Below are 17436 nucleotides of genomic sequence, written 5' to 3' on the forward strand. Positions count from 1 at the left end.
CTGCGTCTGATTTGCAGATGGGCTTTGCAAAGGGGAGGGCACTGGTCGGACTCGGTCTTCCTCAGGAGGCAGGCGTGCCAGTAGTGACCATTCCCAGATCGGGACAACCGACTCACAGAGCCACCGCTTGCCACACTCATGTGCGAACTGGCACCCTGTGATAAAACGGGTGACCGCGTGGCCCCCTCCTACAGGAGAAGCAAAGCTGCACTCACTCGTAAACCCTGCCTTAAGGAAGGGAACAATGCCCGTTGCCTTGAAAACTGAAGGCAGAGCAGAGGTTCCTAAAAATGTAATTGCACAAGTGCCTGGGTAGCTCGGTGGGTTAAGCATCAGCCTTCGGCTCAGGTCACAATCCCAGGGTCCTGGCATTGAGTCCCATGTCAGACTCCCTGCTCAGCAGGGAGCCTGCTTCTCCCTCTCCCTCTGCCTGCCACTCCCCCCTGCTTGTGTGCGCGCTCTCTCTCTGTGTCAAATAAATAAATAAAATCTTAAAAAAAAAAAAAAAAAAGAAAAGAAAAGTAACTGCACGAAGAAGCAAGACCTGGACAGGTGAGCCAAGAGCCGACAGTCTGTTCTGCCCGGCACTCGCCCCCAGGACAAGCCAGTTTCAGGGCAACCCTCGGGACCGCACAGACAGGGACTTCTCAGACACCCTGTGGGGGGTTAAGTCACATCATCCGAGACGGCATAAGAAGGGAAGATACTTGAACCTCAGGAGCTGGCGACAACCATGGGGAAGTGAGTCCCCAGAGGTGGGGACACTGAAGCTGTGAGTTTTCAGTCTCAAAAAAGCACATTAGAGGTGCATCCAAGAGGCCAGCTCTGTGCCACAGGCAGCGGCCACGCAAGCCCGCCATGACAGAGGCCAAATGACCCGGTCCCGAGAATCGCAGGGCCAACGACAGTGTGAGGCAGCAGCAGAGAGCGTCTGTGCAAGCGCATCTATTTTCCTTCTAAAAAAGGCGAGCAGAGGCAGGAGAGGGGTTCTGTCGCAAAGAGACTTTCTCAGCTCTAATTACTCCCGAAAGCTGTAATTTACACGTTTTTGGTGGATAGAAATCACCAAGATTCACACATTTTCAGACCAACAGCTGCCACTATTAGTGAGCAAATCGGCAAGACTTGTGCACGGCGGCACAGTCAGGTGACGCGCCAGAAGTGCAAGGCGACCGGCCACACCCTGAGGGGCTGGCCGCGGGGCGACCTGGCGAGAGGAATGGCAGGGGCCCAGCCTCCCGGTCGAGTGCAGAGGGGTACGTACCGTACAAAGAAGGACGCCTGTCTTGGAATGCGAAAATTCTTGAAACACTGCTGTTCTTTCCTATATAAACAAGGAAAAACACAGTCTTACAACTCTGAGGTTGGACCCAGCACTGTAGGCTTAGACCCCATAACTCCCAGGCTTCATCCTGCTCGATCTGTTTGTAGGCCCTGAGAGGCTTTGCCGAGAAAGAGGAAGAAGTAGACCGTCCGCATCCTCTCCTCAGACCCTGTCCTTCCAGGACTGGACTTGTTGGGACTCTGACAAGGTAGTGGAGCTTTGGGGGCAGCACATCTCAGGAACACAGGGCCAGGGCTGGCGCAGCCTTCAGGAACGGCCCATCCCAGGAGCAGACAAGGCCCAAGGCCACAAGTGACTGCACTCCCGGTTCCCAACTGAGAATCTGTTCTAAACACGTTTTTCTACAGGTGGTCCACAGGCTTCAAGAACCGCCTTTCCTACAGGGCAATGTTTAAAAAAATGAACTTTAAAGAAAATTTAAAAATTATAAAAACCATACATTCTAACTGTAGAAAATTATGTATTTCAAGTCAGAGGAAGAAAACCAAATCGTTCCCCCACTCAAAGCAAACATCCAACCACTGTCAGCAACCGCTTCTGGGCATGGGACCCAAGATGTGGCTTCTTCCAGAACGGTAGTGTGCTACTTCTCCTACTAACGTGCTCTCGTGCCAAGACAACACCAAAGTCCCGTCATGCCACTACGTCTGCATTCGGCTCAGTCAGTGCTCCATGACCGGACCTGGGCTGTCTCCGACGGTTTGCTGTTACGCCCAGGGCCGGGATCAACACCTCCACAGATAATTTATTGTACAGGTGTTTCATCAAAACCTTGGGGGTGGAACCCTAAAGGCGGTCTTGCCGCACCACAGGGCATGTCCATTTGAGAGGCCTGCCAAGAGCACGCCCCATGTGGCCTGAGCCACAGCACGGCGAACGGCTCAGACCTGGCCGTGTCCGTCTATCAGCAACTGAAAAGGAATACAACCAAAGCACTAAACATGTGGGTGGCTCGGGAACAGGAATGGGGTCTCCCTCACTCCAGTCCTTCACATGCATCTCCCGTATCATCTGACTGGAGGCCCTGGGCACAGTGGGGAACGCCATCAGCACACACAGAGCACTAGCACATCCTACACGGTGGCCTGTGCTCCGCAGGCCTGAACTTCGCCTGATCCGCACAAAACCCCGTGAGCAGAACTATCACCACCTCCATTTCCAGATGAAGGCACGAGGCACAGAAAGATGAAGTCACTTCTTGTCCAAGGCACATGTACACCGCAGAGGTTTGGACTGGCACATGGACCCAGGGGGCTGTGCTCCCGAATGGCATCCAGGCCTCGGGGAAGACAGCTGCATCTGCCCAGAGTGCTGCCGTCTTTGGAAGGATCATGTTTAATGGACCCATTGTAGACTGAAGATTAGAAAAAAATCAGGAAAGCTCATAAAAGCCCGTGAGATGCCCTATGGACTAGACGTAACATGTTCAGATTTGGGATAAGGAAAAAACTGCGAAACCTGGAGCATTCCTCACGCGATCAGGCAACACCGTCTTCCAGTGGCAACTTCTCTTAAACACTTACAGATGCGGTCAGGACCACACTGACCCCAGTGGGAACATACTAAGGTCACGTGAACAGCGGCCAGGCAGATGGGACTGGGACTGTGGGACGAGAACGCCAGTAAAACGGTATCTAGAGGTCCTGCCGCCCATCTTCTACCCACCTCAGGAGAAGGCCGTGGAGGCAAGACACTTAATAAACAGAACAACAAGGGGCAGGCTGACCATTTGGGAACGAGCGAGAACAGTGTAAGGGCACCCACACCCCCAGAGCACACACGGACCAGGTCCTACACCACGCACGTGCTCTGCATTCACTCGGTGCATCACCGCACTGACCCCGTGAAGTAGTACCAGTGTCACCTCGCTTTGAGAGACGGGCTAACTGGGGCGCAGGGAGGTGGCACGCTCTCCTGAGGCTGCACAGCCGGTAAAGGCAGAGGCAGGACCAGAGCACGCAGCCGTGAGCGCCATGCCGGGCCATTGCCCTTCAAGTGTGAGGCAAACGGTCTGAGATAATTTCACTCAGAGCTCCGGCACGGCCTCTGCAAATTTCTAGATCCTCCCGGGCCCGGCGCCGATTCCCTTGTCATCCTTACGCCCAGCCTGCAGAGGGTCTTGGAGGAATTCAAGACGGAGAGGATGAGGAACAAACACTGTAAATGGCATGAAATTAGGAAATCAACAAATCCAACTGGACTGGGGGCCTTGGAGCTGAAAACCACGAGTGTATAAAATGCACAAAGGCTGGACTGTTCGGGAAACTCTACCCAATCTTGTGGTAAATAAGAAGCTGTGTCCTTGAGTGACCTTGAGCAACCTCCCTTCTGAGGCTCCATATCCTTAATTTATTAACACAACAAAAGTGAGCACAAGAAGGGGCCTGGACTCAACTTGAAGGTCTCCTTCGGTTCTAGAAATGCTGCGTGTTTTCAGGCTGGTTCCAGTCAAGTCTCGCTCTGACTCCTGGTCGGCTCTCCCTGTCTGAGCGCTTGGTCACCTCCGTCGAGGACAAGAAGGAGCCTGTCCCCCTTCCACGCCAGCATGTCCCCCTCAGTCTGCTCTCTGCTGACCACCTCAACGGAACGAGGGCCTCGTGGCCCAGAACCTGAGACCCGGGAGCCGCTCTCTTCTTCCCGAGCGACACAGCACTCCGAGCCGAGACAGAACGGAGACCCTGAAGCCCCTCTCCCGACCAAGGTGTTAAGAGTGAGAGCGCTGTATCTTGTTGACAATGACAGCAGTCGCGCTCAGCAGTACCATATGGGATCCACAATTTAGCTCCATTAATGCTCTTAATTTGAAGACATCAAGCCCTAATTACACACTGGGTACTAAAAAGGCAAAACCCTTCCCCGGTGCCAGCTACTTAGTGGTCCTCTGTTGCCTTAACAGCTGGTTGAGGCAGACTCGGGCCAAGACAGGCCTGCGAGCTCTCTCAGGTGGAAGAGGGCAGCTCCCGGAGCACGAGCACACGGGAACAATGGACGCCCTTGCCCAGCCCGCCCAGCCGTGGGGTCTGCTTCCAGGGCCGGCGACGCGCCCACCTGAGGCGCATCCCCGCCCAGCCCGGTGGGGTCCGAGAGGGAGGGCGGCGCCGACCCCCGAGGACACACTCCTGCTCCTGGGCCTCGGGTCGGCTCCCGCCTCGGCTCTCGGGGCCCCGCGCACTGCTCACCTCCTGCTTCATGTTGCCGTGCAGCCGCAGGAATTTTAATCGCGTGGACGCAGATGGCGGCTGCCCGGACGCCAGGGCCCCGAGGCGGCTCGGCAGGGTCTGCAGGAAGAGGTGGTAGTGGAACTCCACCAGCTCACAGCTCGAGAAAAAGACGATCATCTTCTGGTCTTTTTCAAACTACATCAGTACAGACAGGAAAAGAACCACCACATGTTTTTAAGATCAGGTGACACTAAAATGAGTATTTCTCTAAAATACACAGTATTTTAGTGAGTATTTCTCTAAAATACAGTCCTGCCGGCCCCGATTTGGAAACGCGGCGACGGACAGCTTTGAATTATTTCACAAAAATAACCCCGATATACCATGCTACGGAGCGGAGATGAGAGGAAGCCAGCAGAGCTGAAACTGCGACCGGCTTTCCCGAATCTGAGACAGACACGCTGGGGGCTCTCTGCGCCCACCCAGGGCTCGCCGCGCGGGCAGCAGTCGGGAGGCCTCGCCCTCCAGCCCCTGCACCCGCTACTCTGCCACGACCAGGCAAAGGTGGCACAAGATCTCATAAACACAGAAATACTGGCACTCTTCCAAAACCGCGAGCACAAAACTCTGTCTGCCCACATTCAGCATGTTTCTGCTGCCTGAGATGCTCCTGTTCTCTGGCCCGGAAGAGGATTCGGGCAGATTTCGTGTCGAGTGTGGCAGCTGGCCCTGACCTCTGGTTCTTTACCACAACCCCGGAACTGCTGACTGGTAAGGTCTGCATCAGCAAACACGGGTGAGCTGGAAAACTCTCATGCGTGTGTGTCCGTGAGGGTCCCTCTGTTTGCTGCCATCAAGACCTGACACGGGAAGACGGGACCTTCTTCCCTTGACTGAGCTGGGCCTCGGGTGCGGGCCTCGGGTGCGGGCCTCGGGTGCGGGCCCACCTTGCACTTCTGCAGGATGAAGGCTGCCAGGGAGACGAGCCTCAGTTTGCTGGGAACCAGGGCCACATGCTGATGGAGACTTTCCGGAATCGCAAAGCTGTCCGGCTCGCCGCCAGCTGGGAGAAGGGAGGCCTCCGGAACTGCTCCGCCCTGTGGCTCAGACTGGCCACGGGGTTCATCCAGGACAGAAATCCTGACCGGATTGAGCAAGCTGATATCAGCTAGCCGGGTCACACCTTGGAGCAAAAGTGAGAGGCAAAACCAGTGACAGGAACACACTGTGAGACTAATCTCGTACATACAACCCCCCCACACCACACGTCCAGGCTGATGAAGAGGCTCCCTATGGGAACACCAGGGACGCAGAGGCCTGCCCCGAGCTCGATCTGGTGGGGGAGGCCCAACGATTCCACACCAGCGTTTCTCAGCTCTGACCTGGGCAGGACCACTGAAAGGGTCACTAATAGCGCTCTCTCCCCGCCCCCCAGCCCCCTTAAAGGGTTCTATGGTTCTATCTACTGATAAAAGGGTATCACAGGTTTCTGTCACGGGTTTTATAGGTTTACAGGCATTCTCAGAAACTTTATTGTATTGACACACACCAGAGAATTTCCTTTTCTTTCTTTCTTTTTTTTTTAAAGATTTTATTTATTTGACAGAGAGAGAGGCAGAAAGAGAGGGATCACAAGCAGGGGGAGCGGGAGAGGGAGAAGCAGGCTTCCTGCTGAACAGGGAGCCCGATGAGGGGCTCGGTCCCAGGACCCTGGGATCATGACCCAAGCCAAAGGCAGAGGCCTAACAACGGAGTCACCCAGGTGCCCCCACACGAGGAATATCTAAGAGCACGAGGAAACGTGTGGCATTCCCCAAACTTCTGAGCACAGAATCATGGATTATCTCTCAAAATTAACGTGACTTAGGAGACATTTTGAGAACCGGTATGTACACACTGTCATAGGGCCAGTAAAACGAGTGAACCAGCCCTGAGAGCACACAGGCTGGGTTGTTTTGAGAGGGTAACTCTGCCAGTGCCTGTCTATGAAGAAGAGCTCGAGCTGTCCATCTCATGCAGATGGAAAGACAGAAATGAACTTGAAGTCTCTGTTTAAGGGTCAGTGCTCTTTAAGAGGAAGGTAGGCTGGTAACACCCACAAAAACCCCTCATGACACCTCTGGACAGATGGGAGTCAGCCTGTTCTCTCCTTTCGCCCTGCCAAGAGCTCGGGGAGCACTCTCCTAACGGACGTGGCTCTGGCCCTGCCCTCCCCACCCCAGCCCAGGGAGCACAGGAGGGCCTGACAAGACTAGAGGAGGAGGGCAGGACAGGAGTCTGAAAAGGCAGTGCCTTAGGGACACCTCCCTCCTCAGCCTGTCCCCAGCGTTGAGAACCACCGCGGACAAATGACGCCTGTTACATCTATGTCCTCCCTCCTGGTTAGGAACAAGGAGCACTCCTTTTCAACTCACCTTCTGTGAGTGTCGCCGATAGTAAGACGTTCTGTCGTTTCTGGCACTCAGCATTTACAGCGTTGAGTATCACCGTGATATCCTTTTCAAAACCCAAATCCAGGATTCTGCAGTTTCAAGAGAGGGGATTTTACTCCACACGCGAAGGGAAGACCGCAGTGAGCCGGCAGAAGCAGCTCTTTTCCCCAGTTTTTAGGCTCCTGGGTGAGGCTCACCTGTCTGCTTCATCCAAAATCAGCCACCGTATCCGACGAAAATGAATATTCTTCGTGGATTTGATATGATCCACCAGCCGCCCAGGAGTCGAGATAAGGATATTTATTCCTTTGCGGAGTCTGTTTAAAATTATGTATTGGGAAAGAAAGTAAATCACATGGGGCCAGCTGTACCAACAGAAAACACCGCAAACCGGCACGGGAGACAGATTCATGTCCAGCACCAACGTGCACAGTGTGCAGCCATGACAAACACGATGACGGATGGATACAAAGATAGAGCTGAGTTTTCATTTTCCTCCAAAGTTTCTCTTGTATAGAATGTAATTATTAAGATCCAAAATTATATTAAATTCATAAAACCTTATATTTGAAAGGAATCTGTACTACATAAATCAATGCCCTTTATCTGATCCGTGCATCCTTTCTTTCTAGAACAGTCCAGATCGATGATCATCTAAGCCTATTCTTGAAGGTTTCTGTGCCAGGGACCTAATGAGTTATCCAACACAAATGTGATCCGACGGCTAAAATGTTTACTTCTGCTGAATCTTTTTTGTGACCTCCATACGACAAGGCCCAGCTTTGTTCTGTAGACTAGGGAGAATAAATCAAAGTTCTTACTCCCAAACATCCTTTAGTCCATCCATATTTCCATTGCAATAAAAGCTTCCGATTTTTAGCTGAGTATATTTCCAGCCTTTGAGGTTAAATACGGCTGTGTGCCTACATTCGAGCATGGGGCAGAAGCACAAAGACCGCGAGTGTCTTTGGAGTATGATTATCTTTGTTTCTGCTGGCAGGGAACAAGATGTGATGGCTGGAGCTCTAGCAACCCTAAAACTATGGAGTACCCTTGAAAATGGAATCTTTGCTTAGCAGCACGAAAAGATAGAAGCGACTTAGATCCTGATCCCAGAGCACCATGCCAGCCTGGGAGGGGCTACAGCAGGCTTCTTAAATGTGAAAGAAAAAGAAAACGGCCACATGTTTGTGCCACTGCTTTTTGGTTTGTTGTTATTTATGGCTGAATCAAACCTAACCAATACCCTTAGGTTTCAAGTTTAGTATTTACTCCTCCATTACAAACTGCACACACGTGACTGGGGGTTACTACCGAGCACGAAGATACAATACGATAAAGATGCTTCAAAAAGAATACAGACGAATTTACCTGTTGCAACATTTTCTCCTGACCCTCAATACCACTTCCAATACAGAAGTCCGATATAAGAAGCAAAGTGTAGAGCGTTATGTAAGTTTATGACCTTGCTTTCGTGGAGCCAAACAAGACCCCAAACTCCCAATTAGACAAAAGAGAATCGTCAAGGGGGTGGACACGAAACAAGGGGGACTCAGGGGTGCCGGTGGGGTGGCAGAACTTGAGAGGACAGTGAGCACTGCTACCAACCACATCAGAAGGAAAACCCTTGTAGGTTCATCAGTATTTGTCAGGACAACACCGTCAGGAGGTGACCACTCCCTGCTGCCTCAACTGATCCCTGCGCTTGGGGACGAGGAAGCACAGCTTGAGATACGGCTCTCTCCTAGGTTAGAAGGACCACATCCCAGTGACTAGGAAGGCGGAACAGACAGATGCAAACAAGAATGGGTAACAAACAGGGTCCCCGTGCATACCTGGCCTTTTCTGATTTCCTTCTCTCTCCTCCCATCAACACTCCAGGCACAATCCAGGTAAATGGCTACGGAAAGATAGCAGACAAAAATCACTGCAAAGCCCTCCTTAAAGATTTTATTTATTTATTTGATAGAGAGAGAGAGAGTGCCAGAAAGCACAAAGTTGGGGGCAGCGAATGGTAGAGGGAGAGGGGGAAGCAGGCTCCCTGTGGACAAGGGAACCTCAGGTGCGGCTCCATCCCAGAACCCTGGGATCACAACCTGAGCCGAAGGCAGACACACATCCCACTGAGCCACCCAGGCGCCCCATTAAAGCCCCCTTTACTGAAGATACAGAGACTGATTCCAAATTCTTTTTTCTTAGAGAAGCTGGGAGAGAAGACCTGGGCTTCTCATTGTAGGAGGTACGACTGTGCAGACACAATTCCTAGGCCTCGTCCCTGCCATGGATAGATGCCAGCAGTATTCACTTAAATTACGGCTCTATAACTAGCTTCTAGGACAGCAAGAGAAATGGGAGCTTTCTAAATGATTCCAGTAGCTTCTCTGCCTTTCCCAGTGGAGCCCGAGTTAAAAACACATTTCACTAAGTCTACTGCCTCTTCTTCCTTTCTGGGTACAAAAAACCCGAGCACAACCCTTCCTTATTCTCCACCCTAGACAAAAGAAAAGACAGCTCGATTCTGGATCAGTCTGGTAGGCTGGCAGGCTTTGGCTCTGAAGCCCTCTCTCTTCTTTCTTAAGTCCTTTAGCTTTCCATGCGGTCCCTTCGTGGCTGTCCCTGTGAGTCTCCGCATGCGGCTTGCCAAGGACCACAGGGAGCAAAGTACGGCACAGCAAGTGCCGGGAAACACTTGTCCTCTCGGCTAGAGACAGGCAGTTAGTAAAGTCTAGATAAGTAAGATCCTACAAATGATACCTGGGCAGAGCAGAGAGGCCCAGGGAATCCAGAAAACCTGAAAGAATTTCTTGCTTTTTGAATATAAAGATAAGACTGGCAGACTTCTCTTTTCTCAAAAAGGAAAACAAAGATAAAACTGAACTCATGGCTCACCTCACCTTAAGCAGTTTCTGGACAGTGTCAAAGCTTTGCAGAGCCAGCTGTAAAGAGTGAAAAGTTACAGATGATAAACGAGGCTGTTCCTCCTCCCATCCGCACCCCCTCGCCCCCAACTTTTAAAAACCTTTAGACAACGTAAAGTGATTAGGATTCCAACTCGGACCTTAAGTTAAGATTTATGAAAAACAAAATCGGATACACAGCATCTACTCAGAACAGAACATCCTATTATATTCCTTCTGGAACTTGTCAGTTTGGAGACTGCGGACAGAGATATTGCGTCCACTCCTTGGACATGTACAAAACTAGTGTCTTGTGCTCCCTCTGCTGGCTCAAATTCCCAGAGTGCCACACAGAGAAGCACAAGTCTACGGTGCACATGGATGGAGAAGTGGAACAGCGTCACCCTGAATGTGCCTCCCTTCGGGAAGAGAGAACAGAACATGCAGGAGGAAATCACCTGGAACAGTGCTCAACGGGCCAGCCTCTGGGCATACTTCTTTAAAGGTGGTATGAGGTACCCTTCAAATATGCCAAACAGGGCACTGAGAGGTGGTCATTCCCCAAGTTTATTAAAGGAACAAAATCAAACAATCCCAGTGGAAACTAGAGGAGGTGAAAATTAATGTAGGTTATAACCACTAACAGCCATCAAGAAGCCTCAACATAATCCCTTTATCCGAGGGTATGTATACAGTTGCCACATGCTTAGTATTCAAGGTGCATCCTAGGGAAGTAGCAAGTTTGCTGCTGTAAAAATGTAAATAGCTTCAGCTTGCTCCTTCACAGGACTGAGCCAAGACAGGGCATGCAGGCTGCAGGACAGGCTAAGTAGAACCCTCTGTCTTCAAGATCTGTTCTCTGCAAGGAAGTAATCAGCATCTGATAGAGAAAACCGATACCCTCATCTAAATTCGCCTCTCTAGGCAAATAAAATAGATCAGATGGGAGAGATTTCCACCAAGAAAGAAGAAAAACGTTAAGAAGCTAAACTTTGAAGAACAAGTAAAATCTTTAGTATAGCAGCCTCTTAAAAAAAAAGAAAAAAAGAAAGCCTATTTTAGGGCCAATGGCTCTAATTTTTAATTAAGTTATAAAATAAACCAAAAAAGTAGAAAATGTAATTATTTAAATTCCACTTAAAAGTACAGAAATTAATAGTGTCATTAGTTTTTAGACAATAAGGGAATGCTTTTCCATACTCAGCTTATGATTTTCAAAGAGTATTTGAATTTTTCTCCTCGATGGGAATCAAAAGGATGGTCCCAGGCAAAGGTAAGGATGCAGAAGGGAGAAAAAATGGAAAAAAACCACTTTAAATTCAAAAGGATCTTACTTCCAAAAGGAAAGTACCTGCTTAAGATCCCACCTGAAGGTGAGACAGCTTACCTCTCTTGTCGGCACCAGTACCAGGGCATAGGGGCCATCACTGCGCTATCAATACAGAAGGAAAGAAATGCCGTGAGCGGATGGGTGAAGGTCACAGGACTCCAGGTGGACCGAACTTGACGGTGGCCCTTTGCACATGTCAGCGGTAGTCTCATTAAGGAGGAGACTACGACGCCCACTACCCTATTATCCTATTATTATGCAACCTTGTTCTAAACGTTCCGGCCCATGCAATCAGACAAGAGAAAGAAATACATATAAATTTGGAAAGTAGGAGGTACACCTGTCATTGTTAGCAGATGACATTTTAGCCTAAAACAAAAACCTGGAGAATCAACTGAAAATCTACCATAAAAAAGACAACTTAGTCGAGTAGCTGAACGTAAAATTAATAGTACACACATCTACAGCCTGACTCAAAAGTTACAAAATACAATGGAAGGGGGGAAAAAACACACCAGAGCAGCAACAAGCTTGACAAAAAATGTACAAAATCTACATGACACACATTTTAAAACACTTCTGAGGAGCATAAAATAAAATCTGAATAAATGGGAATAAAATCTGAATAAATGGATACATCCAAAATGTATCCTATTCCTGGATAAGAGGGCGCCATATTACAAGATAAGCTAATTCAAAGTCAACCCACAACTGTGATATAAACCTAACAAAGCTGCCACACGTATGCACATGTGCACACAACTTATGTAAAAAATACATCCAATCAGACAAGCTGATTAAAAACTTCCTATGAAAAATAAATGTGCAAGAATAACCAAAATATGTCTGAAAAACATCAGATGTTAAAACACTTTAAGACATTCTAATTTAAAAAAATTGACACTGGAATATAAATTGAGATTACAACAGCAAACAGTCCAGAACAGAATCAAGTTTACACGGAACGGGAGGAAGGAAGCTGCGTCTTGCATCCGTGGTGGAAAGACACATTATTCAGACTTCAAGAACAAAGTTGGGAAAGTCAAGTTGGAATTAAGTAGGCCTTTTTACAGATGATGCAAAACTCAGAAACTATCAAACAAAACACTAATAAATTCTATTACATAAAAATTTTTAACTTCAGAATGGAAAAATAATACCTAAACAAAATCAAATACTAAATGACAAAATGAGAGGAAAACATGCCACTTGTAAGAGAAAGGGTCAATTTCCTTGGCTGACAAAGGTCTGTGATTCAAATAAAAAATAAAAATAAAAAACAAACCACAACAACTGAAATAGAAAACAGGAGCAGGAAAACCAGCACAGCAGGTAGCGTCTGGAGGGTGTGGGCGAGGAGCTCCTGGGCGCCCTGCTGTGGGGCACGTACCTTCGCCAGTTCAAGTTCAACTGTGTTTATCTACTAAGTAAACATGCCACTTCCACTTCCAGGGATTTCTCTAAAGGATGCTCCTGTGAGCACGCATAAAAATGTCAAATATTTTACAGACTGTGAAGTGTGCAGACTAGCCTTGTTTGTAGCAAAACACTGACCTAAGGTAAGTTCCACCAACAAGCGACTGGTGTGGTAACTTGTGGAGGCAACAGGCATCGGGATACTAGGGGCCCATTACAAAAGCAAGGCAGATGGGCGGGGCACTGCTAAGACACTATCCCTGAACACACTAAGTGAACCAAAGCAAGGTACAAAATGCACAGCACGCAACCACTTGTGCATCAAACCACACACACAAAAGCTCCAAGGAAAGCGGGAAGGGGAATCTGCGGGCTCACTCCTGCGAGATGAGCCCTGGGAGGACCACCCAACTGGCAGGAGACCCTCGCGCCCGAAAGAGCGGTGGTGCCCTGCTGCTGCCCTGCTGCTGGGGAGAGGAAGTGTGAGACTTACTTCCCAGCATGTATTGTCTGGTACTTTTTTTTTTTAACGTGTACATTGTATCTAAAAAATAATAACAAAGATAATAATAAGAAAACAAAAAGCAAGCCGGTGAAGGCCTCGGTCAGCTCAGCAGTGTCTTGCATCTCTAGAGTGCTCACAGACACTTAGGAATTAATCAAAATGATGTTAGCGCAGGAGCTAAGTGCAGGTTTCGAGCCAATCCAATCACAAGCATGGTCTTTCTGTTTTGCATAGGCAACATTTACCCATAAGGAGAAAAGGATTTGGAATTTGAACTAGAGCCGTCTGTACTCGACATCAAGTCTGCGGGGCCCAGGCGAGGAACAGTAAACATGTTAGTACAACAGTATCAACGTGCTGCGGTGTGACGTTAGGAGATTCTGACATTTCAAAAGGTGTTTCTACACAGAGAAGAAGAAAGGAAAATCAATTCCTCGCAGGGCAGAAGTGAGTAAAGAAGGCTGGATGCGTTGTTAAGAAAATCAGAGCCCACATAATGGGAAGAGTGAAAACGCAGGAAAGCAATCCGTTCTCATCCCATCACCGAAGTAATTTACGACTCTGCTGGGTGCCTTGAGTTCGCCGCTCCCTCCAGATAGGTTTTTCACAGGTCAAATCATTTTACGATGAACTCCAAGGGTCTCTACTGAATATCACTTGAAATAAATGAATTAAATTTGGACTCTTTTACAGAATATTTCAATCTTTAATAGAATGAACTGCTATGGATGCTAAAATATATGGAATGAATAAAAACGAAGACAGGCTGGTGAACATTTCTAGATAATAAGCAAATCAAATTGTTGCCTTTCAAATGAGCCACACGGCCATGGAGTGACGGCCGAAGCCGCATGAGCAGGTGCTGTTGAGGAGCTGGCTACCCGCCGGCTCTCCGCCCTCCACGTGCGTTAGCTCAGGAGCCTCACGGCATCCCTGGAGCCACGCACCACACGTGAAGTCACTGACACACAGAGGGACGAAATGGTTTGCCTAAAGACACACTCAGATCCGGGCCTTGAGCAGAGCTGCCCACCGCACGGTCGCCCTTAGGAACGTAATCCAATCTCTCCTGCCCTCAGGTCACCGACCTACGAAATGAGACAGCTGTGCTGGAACTACAGGACCCAACGCCAGCTCAAGGATTCCCCAACTCTCCAACCTTATAAAAAACAAAACAAAAAACAAAGCAAAACAAAAAGCCCCCCAAAACCCATGGTTAGTAAGAAACTCCCCTAGAATTTATAAATGGATGAGACTTTCCTACGTTATGGCAACACTCGGCCTCTCTCCTTCTCTAGCTAGACGAGTCCCGTGCTAAGTCCTTTATTTGAGCTATCACACTGAAGAGTGCCCAATGGGAAGGAAAAAATCAGTCATCTGCGGGAAATAAATTCCTCATTTGTCCACCTCAGAGGAAACCAGTATGAATAGTTTCTTCCTTGTCTTTTTATGCACACACGCAGGGCATTATTTATGAAATCAGATCATCCTGTATATACTGTTCTGTACCTTGCCTTTTTCGTTTTAACATGCAAGAACACTTGTCAAGTTCACAAACCTTAATGTCTATGTAAGGTCCCACCACTTAGATTTTGTGTAGGATTTCATTTTATTGATTTAAAATTGTTTAAATAAAACTTAAGTATAATTTAAAAACTCATTTTGAAATAAATGAAGGCTTACAAAAAAACTATATCAATAGTGCAAAGAACTCTCTTATACCTTCTTCCAGCTTACTCCTACGGTTCTCAAGTCTCAAAATCCCAGTACGATGATCAAAAGCAGGGACTTGGCACTGACGTGAGACCGACTTAATCCACAGCCCACATCCCGACTTCACTGACTGACCTCTCCGTGTCCTCCCCCCAGACCAGGACCCAGAGCAGGACCAGGCATCGCACTGAGCTGTCACGCCTCCTTCGCCTTTTAACCGAGGGCAGTTCTTCAGCATTTCTGTTTTTAGTGACCGGAATACTTTGGAACACTAGCGGTCTGTTGCTTTATAGGTCTCTAGATTTGTGTTTGTCTGATATTTGTTCGTGATTAAATCCAGGAGACGCGAGTGGGGCAGGAAAACCACACAAGTGGGACTTGTGACCTCTCTGGAGACGTGCAGGCTGACACGTCCCGGCACTGGGGATGCCCACGCTGGCTGCCTGGGGAAGGCGGTGGCAGCCAGGCCTCCCCAGTGTGAAATGACTGTTTGTCCCTTTGAGGTTAAGAGGTGTTTTATAGGGAGATAGGTAAATACCCCATTTTTCATCAGACTCTCACCCCTCATTTTGGCATCTATGACGTGTGACACTGTGTTACTAAGGCACCGGCCGATGGTGCTGCTCTCCTACGACACTGTGAGACCTGCTTCTCCTTTTCCCACCTATTTATCTGTTCCCTCAATAATTTATCACTTTTACTATCTACCTACATATAATCTATCTACAATACAATCTATCTATCTACAATAATCTATCAGTTTGTACTCATGGGTGCTAGTTTTAACCTGTGGGCTATAATCCAAAGCTACCACTGCCTGCTTGTCACTCGGTATCAGGTGGGCTGGACACACACCTCATTCTGTCTGCCCAAACTGAGGGGAAAAAAGTAACCCAGGAGCTCTTCCCACCTGCGTGTGCGCCCGCCTCACTTCCTAGTTCAGATCTCACCAAATCCTCTCCACGGAGGATAACCAGAACATATTTGTGGGACTCTGGGCTGGGTTTTGAGAGAGTGCCTGTGCCCCTGGAGCCCGGCAGTGAACGCGCCTCCTACAGGACCCAGGGACCCCACTTTCGGCCCCTCTGGCCTGAGCACTAACTGTGTTTCCCACCTAAAGACAAGTACTACTCCCCGCTGCTCCCCAAGCCTCCGTTTCTTTCTGTAAACTCAGGCTACCAGGAATACCTGTAACTCACCAGACCGAGGCGTGGGGTTTAAGATTCAAGAAGATAAACATAGACAAAGAATCCAGAACAACATCCAACACAAGGAGCATGTACTTTACAAATGTTTCCTATTAGACCTGCCGTGATGACTACAAGTAGAGTTTTTCTAGTTTCTCTGGACACAATCCTCAGACACAAAGTGTTCAGGTAATAAATGAGTCAAAAAGAAAAAAACACTGCTAAATGGAAACAGATTCTTTTGGTCCCAGTATCACTACTTTGGATCAGTTGGATGTTGCTTATGTACTATGAGCAGTAACAGAAAAACATGATACTCACCTGTATTTTTGATTTCATTGCTTGAAGTGTCTGGACCACAGGGATGCAGTAGGCAAGAGTTTTACCTTTTAAAAAAGTACAAAAGCAATTAAAATCATAGACCCTAAAGATGTAGGAAAAGCAAAGGACTTTAAGAAAAAGGGCTCTGCTCCTTTGGAGAGCACTGAACTCCGGAGACGGATAAGTGCACATCCGACATCCAGGAGCGGCAAGAACGGGATCTGCCCATCTGCCACAATTCCCGATCTTGTTTGTGAATCCAGGACTTCCCAAAACACCTGCAGCTAAAATCCTTCATCCAGCTAACAAAGGGAGACGATGACACATGTCTCAAGTTACACAAAGGCTCGACTTGAGGACTGCCCCTCAAAGCTAGAAAACCCCTTTAAGGTCGCCCCTAACCATGCACCTGAACTTCACGGTTACGTAAACGACCTGCACGGCGCTGACGTGCTTGGGAGACAGCCTGAACCCCGAGCCGGCCTCTGAAGACCGTGGAGAAACCAAGGAATGGCAAAAGCTTCAGGTTTCCACACACCTGAATGGTGGCTGAGCTGGGGACGGGGAGCGTGGTGAAGAGCCAACCTGCCATTCTGGGCACAGGAGGGGCAGAAGAACAAGTCTGCAGAAAATTTTGGAACACGCAAAAGCGGTGTTCTGTGTTGGAGCAGAACTGGCATCCAAATAGTGTGAGCTCACACCGGCACCGTGCTTTGGGATCAGAGGAAAATACTCATCCCCGCTGGAGTGCGGAGGGCAGCTCGGGTGCACAGATGTGGGACTGGGCACAGTCCTGACAGAGGCCGACCACCTCCTGATCATTCCTGATCGCAGCACCACCAACCTCCCCACCTCCCCTTCCTCTCACTAGGGGAACAAATTCAGGGCTCTCCTCCAGAGCAGGCATGGCCTCCCTCCTTCCCCCAACAAAGTAAAGCCACCGCTGCCACAGACACCTCACTATGGAACCTACCATGTGAGTGTGGCCCGGGTGTCCGGGAAAAGGGTCAGAAGTTAAGTGGCAACTGACCTGAGCCTGTCTGTGATCTCACCAGAGCATCTCTGCCTTCCAGCAACGCCGGAATACTTTGCTTCTGAACGCTTGGACAGCCCAAAAGAAAGAACACAT

At 48.9% G+C, this 17436-nt stretch overlaps 1 protein-coding gene across 5 annotated transcripts in view; it reads right to left on the minus strand.

Moving 5' to 3' along the window:
• The window catches only part of DDX31 (DEAD-box helicase 31), a 67735-nt gene that overhangs the window by 42975 nt on the left and 7324 nt on the right, over positions 1–17436 (minus strand). For all 5 annotated transcript variants that reach the window (XR_006607466.1, XM_045082640.1, XM_045082641.1 and 2 more), the window contains exons 5-14: positions 17338–17408; positions 16308–16372; positions 11223–11267; positions 9833–9874; positions 8774–8838; positions 7136–7255; positions 6921–7027; positions 5454–5689; positions 4525–4701; positions 1265–1324 (exon numbers count right to left, since the gene is read on the minus strand). Coding sequence is in view for 4 of the 5 variants with exons in the window: in XM_045082640.1 (XP_044938575.1) it covers positions 1265–1324; positions 4525–4701; positions 5454–5689; positions 6921–7027; positions 7136–7255; positions 8774–8838; positions 9833–9874; positions 11223–11267; positions 16308–16372; positions 17338–17408 (988 nt within the window). In the remaining variant the exon portion in view is untranslated. The remainder of the gene's footprint in view (positions 1–1264; positions 1325–4524; positions 4702–5453; positions 5690–6920; positions 7028–7135; positions 7256–8773; positions 8839–9832; positions 9875–11222; positions 11268–16307; positions 16373–17337; positions 17409–17436) is intronic.

Source organism: Mustela putorius, unplaced genomic scaffold, assembly GCF_011764305.1.
Source record: "Mustela putorius furo isolate JIRA1106 unplaced genomic scaffold, ASM1176430v1.1 tig00000596_pilon_pilon_pilon, whole genome shotgun sequence".
Lineage (NCBI taxonomy): Eukaryota > Metazoa > Chordata > Mammalia > Carnivora > Mustelidae > Mustela > Mustela putorius.